The sequence below is a fragment of the Manacus vitellinus genome, unplaced genomic scaffold, assembly GCF_001715985.3.
Source record: "Manacus vitellinus isolate BGI_N305 unplaced genomic scaffold, ASM171598v3 scaffold_70_pilon, whole genome shotgun sequence".
NCBI classification, from domain to species: Eukaryota; Metazoa; Chordata; class Aves; order Passeriformes; family Pipridae; genus Manacus; species Manacus vitellinus.
The window spans coordinates 1,918,001-1,928,011 of NW_021940754.1; the positions used below are offsets into that span (position 1 = coordinate 1,918,001).

Consider the following 10,011-nt stretch of genomic DNA (forward strand, 5'->3'; position numbering starts at 1 on the left):
TTTCCCAAACCCAAAATCCAGGCTGTTTCTCCAGCACCCTCTGCCAGCATCCCCTCTCCCACTCTGGAGTGCTGATTCTGAGATACAATATTTTGCATTAAGTGCTCAGTTTCCCCCCTCCTGGCAGAAATGGGGAAGGACAAAGCAGGCAATAGCCCAGAGCACGCACTCATTAGCTTCTGTCTGCCAACAAGTTTGGGATCATGCAGTGTTATATGCAATGTCTGGCTGTTATAAAAGGCTTTGGTTAAGTAATCACATCTCTCTTGCATAAGTGCTTGTTTTTGGGAGGTTTTAGCCAATTGGAGGCTGCAGCAGCTCACAGACAGAAAGTATGTCTAACTACTGTGATACTTTCTTTGCTAATAATACAAGATTATTAATCTGCTGAAAGTTGTATAAAATCTCTTTAGGTAAGATTAGGCGGCGGAGACTCCCCAGCGCTGCTTGTAGCTGAACTGCAGCTGTAAAACACTGCCAAAAATCCTGTGTGGATCCCCGTGAGTAATATTTCTGATTGTTCTAAAGGGTGTTTGTGACTGGAAACTGCAGGCAGAGACATATTGCAGATGTTTATTGCAAGTAGTAAGTTAGAAGGAGGCAGGAGGTGAGAGACAGTGGTGAAACTATTGATGGGTATAATAAGGCTTTCCTCCTAGACTTCTGTAAGCAAGCATGGGTTTCTCTGAAGATGTGCAATCAAGGTTCTTCCAAATAAGCTAATGAAAAAGAAACGAGGTGCTGAAGACAATTACAGGACTGCAAGAGGACAGAGATTTGGACTGACAGTGAGATTAAAGGACCATCTTGTCCCATATATTGGTTTGGAGCGGCCAAATGTCCTGTTCTTATATTCTTTCCTTGATCATTGACAAGTGTACAGTGATATTTTTCTCCTATGTTTTCATGGCTTTCAGAAATCTGCATGTCAATTATTTCCTGAGCCAGAAAAGATATCTCTAATAGTACAAGTGGATTTTTCTTTTCAGAAGTTGCTAATCCACTGTATCTGTTGAAGACAGTGTGTTGTTTCGTCATTTGACTGACATAAACCTAACTGGGATTTGATATCTTGAGTGAAATGAGTTCTCCCTCATAGGATTTTAATTTTTATTTTAAAAAAAAGGGTGGGTTTTCCACTTAGAGAGAACTGAAAAGGGCAAAGCATGTATGGATTTACAGAAAACAGGAATTCCCTTCCCACTTCCTTGTGACGTGTCTGGATGCAGCTCAGTCAATGAACAAAGCCCGGAACTATAAAACCATCCACTTTTGTGGGAACTGAAATTTATTAGTTCAAGACTGAGCAACCTGGAACGACTCCAGTTGTTGTTCCTGCCAGCCCTGGAAGGCATTAGAGTGCCATTGTACAGAGAAGGCAGCTCAAGTGCTGAGCTGTGAGGAGAAATAAAGGCTGTTGCCTATAGTTTGGATGTATGTATGCTTACTCTTAGAGGTGGCACAGAACTCTGCCGTGATAGAACAAATTCTGGACTAATGGAAAGCACTTGGGAAAGCTCAAGTCACTACTTACTAACCTTGAAAAAACATAGTATGTAGATTTTACAGTCTGTAAAGTTCTTGAGACCTGCTAAAGCATTTAAATCTTATTGGCAGCCAGTAGATGAGGAGGTAATACCACCATGAAAGGAAGTTAATTTGTAGGAGTTATGGGATTAGAGAGGTAAATGTGAAAAGTTATGTTGAACTAAAAGGCACTTGGCTGCAAGGCCAAGACTTCAATATTTTCATATTTGCTTCCTAGAGTGGGTAAAACTGATAGGCCTGTTTGCTTCAGTAAAACTGCAATAGTGATGTAAATAAGCTGGGATCACTCTTTTGCTGGCTGAGTATCTAGGCCTTAAAACCTTTGATTTAGGCAAACCTAAGCTATGGCTCTTGCTCTGTGCCAGTAAGGGATGGAGGCATGGAGGGATGGAGCAGGCTGCTCACTGGACAGCCAATGGCTTCCCATTTCCATTCTACCACCTAGTGAGGTCTCCTCAAACACAGGTGCTCCCAGCCCATGCAAGGCCTTTTTAGTTCTAACGAAAACACCACGAAAAAAAGTCAGCAGTTAAAATTTGGGAATTTACAACATTATTTCTAAAACAGTTTTTGTCTTACAGAACAGGAACAAATCCAGGCATCCTCTAGGGTAGTCAAACAATATCTCTAACATGTTGCAGGGTAAGATGGATGCTGTACACAAGCTGAAGGTTTTGGTGATGTTTCTGTCTCTGGCTACTTTCACGGTCATGGTGATAATGAACGCTGGAAATGCCACTGGGATATTCAAAGGTAACACAAGCAAATTGTCTTTGTTCAGAGGTGGATTTCATGCATTCTACAGTTTGATGATATAAGGATGGGATAGATCTATTTGTTAGCTCATCAACTGTCCAAATACACCTTGTTCTGTGAAAGGTGGAAGTAGCTGGTGCATCCTCCAGGTGTTACAGCCAGATACCTGAGCCCCAGTCTAGTCCCTTAAAATCCAAGGAAATGGTCTCGTCCCTGGTGAACCTTGATCTAGTGGTGCAATGTCTTTGCAGACATTGCCCTTGTGTCCCTGCTGGGAGATGTTCAGGCTGCTGCTGTGGGTTTATAGAGGGCAGTGGTGTTTATAGAGGGCAGTGGTGTCGTGTTTGAGCACTACCCAGCTGAATCTGCCAGCAACTGACGTTGTGCTTTTCTCTGGATTTCACACACAGCTGGCTCCTCTGGTTCTGTACAAGAGGGAAGGTGCTCGGGGTTCCCCATAGGGACAGTGATCCCATAATGGGTGTCTAAAGGGAAGCCAACTGCAGCATGTGGCTTGTTTACACCAAGGGTGTGCTTTCATCATCCCCAAACCCATTGGGGTGTGGATGAAATCTGAAGGAAGATTGAAGGGTGAGGGAAATCAGCAGTCTTTCCCCATCCTTAGGATGTAGTAACAGTTTTGCCTGCAATAACATTCACCACCACAGGTCTATTCAGGACAACCCCTGGAAACATCTCAGACAAGTACAGCACTGATTTCACACCAGCTGGCTGGACTTTCCTCATCTGGAATGTCATCTATGCCTGGCAGCTCGCCTGGCTTCTCTACGCCTTGTCAGGGATCTGTCGAAGGTATTTTCCCTATTTACTGTTTATGGTATAAATGAGAAGGGACAGTGACTCTTCCTTTCTGTAGTAGCTCAGAGTCTTAGCCCCTTTTCTGGGGTTTCTAGTAAGAGTAAACCCATTGCCATTTATCTTGACTTGGCATGCAGAAGGACTGCTGCTGGAGCACCTCTTAGGTTGAGCATCCAAAACTGGGAAGCAGTTTGGAGGTGTACATGAACTGCTCTAACATGTGAACAGGTATCAGTGTGTAAACTGCTCTGTGAGGCCTCATCTCCACTAACTCGTGGGATTTGACAGTTTTACCTGCACTTACCCACTGCTAGATGCTGACAGTCCACAGGGGCAAAATTAATGGATTATGGATCTAATGCTCTGAGTTTACTTGCTGTTAGACATCAGAGAATCACCACTGGGGAGTCTCTTGGCTTGTTGAACTGGACTTCAAGCTTTTTCTGGGGCTATGAGGTCAGTAACTGCCTCATGCAGTTCCTTGCAGTATCTGTAGTATTCCAGGATGTCTTCCGTGGGGTAGACTTACACTGTACCTCTCCTGTCAAGGGGGACCACGGACTGCTTAGTTGGAGTTGTGTATCTGCTATTTTTCCATGGTTTGTAAGAAATCTCTCAGTTGGTGATGAGCAACACTAAAGGTTGAGGGAAGAATGAAGTGTGTGTTTGTACAGAATTACCAATCAGTCCATACACGTGTATGAGCACACACAAAATACATACTCACACAGTGATCCCAAAAGCCCCAGAAACCGGGCTAAAATTCCACGGCCATGCCATTGCTGCCACCAGCAGTGGCACAAGCTTTACAGCATCTGTGGAGCAGTCCTTAGTATCCACTGTACCTGTGATGGTGCAGAGACCAGCAAGAAGTTCTGTGCTGTGGGACAGTATCCAGATGGGGAAAGCCACGGGGACTGTGTTGTGTCAGAGAAGGATGCACAGGAGAAATAATCTGATTTAACTGGAATATTTAACTCCAGTGTAGAGTCCCTGGTAGTATAAGAAAAATGAGGCCAGGAAAGTTTGGTTGGTCAATGCAGGCATTGTTTTCCTTTCTCCATGCCCACTTTTTCCTGGCAGGAATGAACTTGGACGTGTCTTCATAAAGCCAGACTTGCTGCCAATACCTTTTTATGTGGCATGGTGTCTGAATAATGGCCTCAATGTTGGATGGCTCTTTCTGTGGGACCGAGAGTAAGTTGCCTTTTGCTACAAATGCTTTCTAGCACTCTTGTTCAGAATGCCCCAGTACTTCATTTTGCCTTTTCCTCTATGTTTGAACACTTAATCACACCTGTAAAACCCTATGGCAGGCCTTGGCAAAACACAGCCTTCATAGAAGTCTGGAGTTTTTGCATGATGTTGTCATCTTGCCCATGAGCTAGCTTGGTCATTGAAGTCTAAGATCTCCTCAAAGCTGCTGTTCTTCTACGTTTTTACCTCCACAGGTAAGACAGGAGCCATGCCTCTCTTCATAAATGCTCCCTGCCTTGGATTGTTTTCATAATCATGGCCACATTAAGGGCTTATAAAAGCACCACTGTCAAGAGGTGAAGAAATTAGTTGCAGTTAGGAAAATAACTTCATGATTAACAGAGTAAAACAGCAACAGCAGAATGTCAAAATGTGGGCTACGTGTAGTGATTACCTTTATTAAAGGCTGATCAACTTAAATTCAGGAAAGGCCAAACACTAAAGCTATGAATTAAAGCATTGTGACACCACTGAAAAAAATGTACTGTCTATTGTGTGTGCGTGTTCTTTGTCCTAGATACCTCCTTCCAGCCCTGGTGTTCCTGGTAGTCCTCACTCTTACCACGTGTGCCTCCCTCTTCATTTCACACCGAGCCTTGAGCATCTATTCCTCGTGGTTTGTGAAGGGTCACAAAGCTGAGCTCTGGCTCATCCGCATTCTGGTAGGTAGCATTTGGGAAGCTGTGCTGTGGCTAAATGCTAAAAAATGCCCCCCCTCTGTGCAGTGTTGGAGGTACCAAGAGCGAAAGATTCAATGGCAGGACACAGGTAAGGAAAGAGTTCTGCCCTGACTTTGACTTGTGCTTGCTGCAGGTGCACACAGGCTTAATTGCATCTGCTTCCTATCAGACACCATGGGAATGATTCAGGGCAAGGTACTTCTCCAGCTGCTGCAGAGTGAAGTTTTCAGTGGAGTGGGAAAACTTCGGCCCAAACTTGCATCTGGGGTGGGGAGAATATTTCTTGCAGGGGGAGAAGCCATTGCTAAGGGTGGCTTCTGATGCTGTAGCTGATCATGATGTTCCTGACATTTGACCTCAAAAAATTATATATTTCTTATATGGGGAAGTGTACAGTGCTCAAGGATTCAAATGCAGCTGTCTTTCTGAGTTCTGTGAAATTCTGGAAGGAGTTGCTTTTCTGCTGTCCCTGAGAAGAGGGGTTGTTTGGCAAACCTCACAGAGAAAAAAAGATAAACACACTCATACTCCATCAGTCCTGTTCCTCTCTCCTAGCTCAAACCTGCCACCTTGATGCCTTCTTCTTCTCTCCAGGACATCTCACATTTCACTCCCATGGCTGCCTGTGTGTGCTTTAACCACCTTTGATTCCTTACTTAATGTTGGGGTTGCTCAGTGAGAAAGTGGGTCAGCAGTAAGAAACCACCCAAGAAGAAAGTGGGGTTTTTGGTGGAGGGGGAGTTCTGCACGGAAAAGTTCCTACCAACCCTTCTGGAAACGTGCCTACATCTTTTAACACAAACTGAGAGTGGGCTCTGTTCTTTACACCCCTGTACTGAACTTCCCTGCAACACCTGCACAACACACTGCTGGGGTGGATCCCTGGACTTCCTTGGGGACTCCAAGGCTTCTATGCCTCTCCATCCAGAGGGACTTTTCCTGCAAGTGGGTCCAGAAGTCTGGCTTAACTGCCCCAGGGCCTCTGGGTCACAGAAGGCAGAGATTACCCCATTTATCCCTGCTTGTCCCCTTGCTGTGCTGTGTGGCAGGTCCAGAACGGGCTGGCACTGTACGGAATGTGGACCACCATCGCCACCCTGCTGAACTTCGCCGTTGTGCTGATCTACCAGGGGAACGTGTCCCACGAGAAAGCAACCACTGCTTCTCTCAGCATCCTTGCTCTCTGCCTGGTGATATGGTAAGCGCCCTCACGGGTTCCCACCAAGCCTCAAAGACCCCTCCCACCTCTCACAAATGGTGTCTGTCTGTCCCTGTTTGTTTGTGGCTCGTCCCTGTCCCGACACTGAGCACAAAGGCCTCTGTTACAATCCGTGGCAGATGAACTGGGACACTGGGCAGAGCGTTTCTTCCCTGACCCTCAGGAATGCCAACAAGCACATGTTGTGGGCCAGGAACAGGGTTTTGTGACTTGCACGAGCCCAAGCTGCCTCAGGTGTACAGACGAGGGTGTGATATGGGAAACATATGAAACATGGCTTTATTTTCCCCTAAACCTACCTTAAATAAATGACTTATGAATCTTCTGAATTTTAGTAAGTAAAAAAATTTTGGACTATGGTCCAAAGTAGCCCACAAAACCCCCATTCTTTGTCTAATTCCTTTCTTAGAGAATGTAAAAAAAAAAAAAAATAAAAGTGGAGAAAATTCTTACTTTGGTCACTCTTTTTCTTCACAGGTTTTACCTAGAAAACTTCTCTCTTGACAAGTATGTCCGCTATAACCTCACAATCTACCCAGTGGTCATAACAGCTCTGATTGGCAGTGCATGCAAGAACAGCTCGTTTTCATCCCCAATGACCAACAACATTTTCATAGGTGAATCTTTTGGACTGTTTCCACCTCCTGCAAAAGAAGGGCAGTGAACAATTCCACATTCTAACTGCGTATTAGGGGCAGAAAGCTCGCCACTTGAAAAGTGCTATTTATTAAAAGCAGAAACAGGGATATATTTGGAGGTATTTATTCTGCTAAGTAAAGAGTAGAGCAGAAATCATTGCCCATGAGCCTTGGGGCTGAATGCAAACCTTGTGTTGTCTCAAGTTCACTTCTGAGCTCTATGTGTTTGCCCCACAATCCTCCATCACCCACTTGGGTCCTCTGCTAGTCCATCTGACACAGGGAGGGCCAATGGAAAAGCAGGGCTGGGATGAAGGCTGTGGGCTTCCCATTTGCCCTATATTGTTTGGGATATGGGAGCAGTGCATAAGCTTCTGACCCACGGAGGGCTTCATAATGCAAAACCCTGCACATGCTCCTCTCCTATGCAGAGCTCAGGCCAGCCTTAACAAGTTTTCCTGGGATTATTTGGCAGCTGCCAGACACTGTACCAGAGCTGAGTGTAGTCATCCATTGTAAAAGGGCTTAAGCTGTCCAAATTCTGTACAATCACAGTCTGGCAGGAGCTACACCATTATGAGCAGTTTTATGCTGGCATGAGAGGGACTGAGCTGTGTGAACTCTGAATCCTGCTGTAGCAGTCTGAGATGCCTATTCCCACTGTGGGGTCAGCAGAAGGGAGCATGTTCCCACCCTTCAGCCTTCCCACTGCCACATACCAGTGGCTAAAGCTAATTTCTGGACTGGTACCACCATTGTAACCATTCCAGTACATGTTCCCTTTGCTGTAAGTGCAGCTGGAGTTCTGGTCATGTCTAAAAGCACCAAGCAGGACTTGGAAAAGCTTGTCTGCCACAGGTATGGGGGCACTGGAGGCTTGTCTCCTGTGTTCCTGTAGTAGGTGCATTTCTACCAGCAAAACTTAAATCTTAGTGGTTGAGCTTGTTTGGCTGGTAGGACAAGAATGTGCTTTTCCCAAACTCATACATGTTTCTTTATATAGTTCAACTATTCTTGGAGTGTTTTGTTAATGTAATGCACTTTAATTCCTGTGTCCATGAAGCCTCCCCCTTTTCAGACGTGCCTTGACCTGGAAACATTGGGCAAATTTGGCTGTATAGCAGTGAAACTCTGAGAAATACAATTCTGGGGGCAATGGATCCTATACAGGGGATTGGGGTTTTTTTTCTCTTTCCCTGAATGCCCCCAGTACTGAGAGCTGGGGTATGACAAGAGGGGTCATGTCTTTCTCTTATGCTCTAACACGCTTTTGTTTCATTTTGGTTTGTTTCTAGTTGTTCTGCTGGCAGGGACTTCCCTGATCTTTGCTGTTCGACTGGGACTAGTCACGTGGAGACACTATAAGAGACCACTGGAAGCCTCAGGAACCACAGACCCGTCAGGCACAGTGGCCTGAGACCTCTGGCATGTTGTGGCAGATACCTGAAAGGGAGAAAAAAGAATTGGGCATCTGCTGGTCGTTCCTTCCAGTATCAATTGCCTTGTGCTTTTCCCTCTCATTCTCCATCCCAAAGGCAGGTAGATGGTGTCTGCAGACCTGTTTCACTCCCACGTTCTCTCGGACGAGCTACTCGCAGCTTTTACTCTGGAAAAGTGCAGGGAAAGGTCCTTTAGCTGAGCAGCCCTGTGCACCTCTGTGGTGCCTGAGCTGCAGCTCTCTGCTCCTGCCAGAGCAAGGAATGCTGCCAGTGGGAGGTCCTCAGTATCCACAAGTCCTGGTGCTGTGAGCAGATCTCCTTCAGGCAGCGACTGCCTCCTTTCCTGCTTCTCTTCAGCATGACAGAAACAGATACTACAGCTTGATATCTACCTTTACAGTGTCAGCTCTGATGTTTGATAGGCAAGGGAGCAGGAGGAGTGACTGAAGACTTCTGACACAAATGAGTTGCCTTTCCCTGAGCTTGTGCTGGCTGGATGTCTCCTGCTGGAGGATGGTTTGTGGCCACTCTGGAAGGAGGTTAGATGTACAGATGAGATGGTACCTGATCTGGGGTGAAGCCTGCTGCTTCAAAGGAAGCCTGTTTAAGAAAAAAAAAATAATATTTGAACCGGTAGAGCGAGTTCATCCTGGATCAGTGCCTTTCTCATGTGGTTTCACTACTTCTTAGTTGGTATTAAGAAGCCTACAAGTGGGTTGACTGAATTGTTGGACCACTGCCTCTATTTCCTGTGCCTAATCGAGAGTTGGTGGTGCCTCACAGGTGTCTGGAAAGTGTTTTTACATGGCAGGTGCTTTCAGATATTGAATATCTTGCAATACTATTGCAAAGCTAAATTCTAAAATAATGTGTGTTATTGTTTACATTTAGCAAAAACCAAAAGCAGTGTAATGCAATTCCTCTCATCGTTCTGACACGTTGTTTTATTTTCTAATAAATCAGCTAATTCTGCCACTGTGCCACTAACTGTGTAGATCATCTAAAGCAGCTGTCCTGGCTCCCACCTCACTCATGCCCGGGATTCCACGGTGACTCTGATCCCTTGCTGGGATGCTCTTGGATGGAGCTGCTTCCACTGAAAACGCCTTTGTCAGCCTTACAGGAGGATGCAGATTCCTATGTATGATTTAAACTCCTCTGCCCAGCACCCTGTTCATTAAGTTTCTATTTTATAAGCTCTGCCTCCCAAGAGCCAAGCTAGTAAATTCCCAGCAGCCTCTCCTTAAGCTGCCTTCTTTAATACAGTGGTATTAAATCCACTGGCATGTGGATTAAGGGGTCCAGGCAAGGTGAGTAGCTGGTGTGAGGTTGTGCAGCAGTTAATGCACGGGGAGCCCTGGAGGGTTTTGCATCCTCCCAAGCAAGAGCATTGCAAACAGCTCCTGGACCAGGGCAGACTTTCCACAGGACATTAAAGAAAGCCTTCAGGAGGTTTCTTGGTGTCTGTACCTTATGTCTGTGCTGGCCAAATGACTAGAAACTATACCACAGAATGCAATTAATTATCTGAGGAGAGTCAACAGGGCTTCTGTAGAGGGAAGTTGTGTCTCATAAACCTCTTCGAGTTCTCTGAAGGAGTCAAAAAGCACATTGGTAAGGGTGAACTCTTTTATATTGCCACTGACTTCTACAGA

The 10,011-nt window shown here is 45.5% G+C and overlaps 1 protein-coding gene across 1 annotated transcript; it reads left to right on the forward strand.

Annotated features, from left to right (window-relative positions):
- Positions 1–1,662: 1,662 nt before the first annotated feature.
- On the forward strand, positions 1,663–9,198 carry LOC103762364. The gene is made up of 8 exons (XM_008929023.3): positions 1,663–1,684; positions 2,190–2,301; positions 2,973–3,117; positions 4,207–4,320; positions 4,898–5,042; positions 6,110–6,258; positions 6,757–6,896; positions 8,213–9,198. Exons 2-8 carry the CDS (start codon positions 2,196–2,198, stop codon positions 8,332–8,334), a joined length of 921 nt encoding a protein of 306 aa, XP_008927271.2. The 5' UTR covers positions 1,663–1,684; positions 2,190–2,195; the 3' UTR covers positions 8,335–9,198.
- Positions 9,199–10,011: the final 813 nt, after the last annotated feature.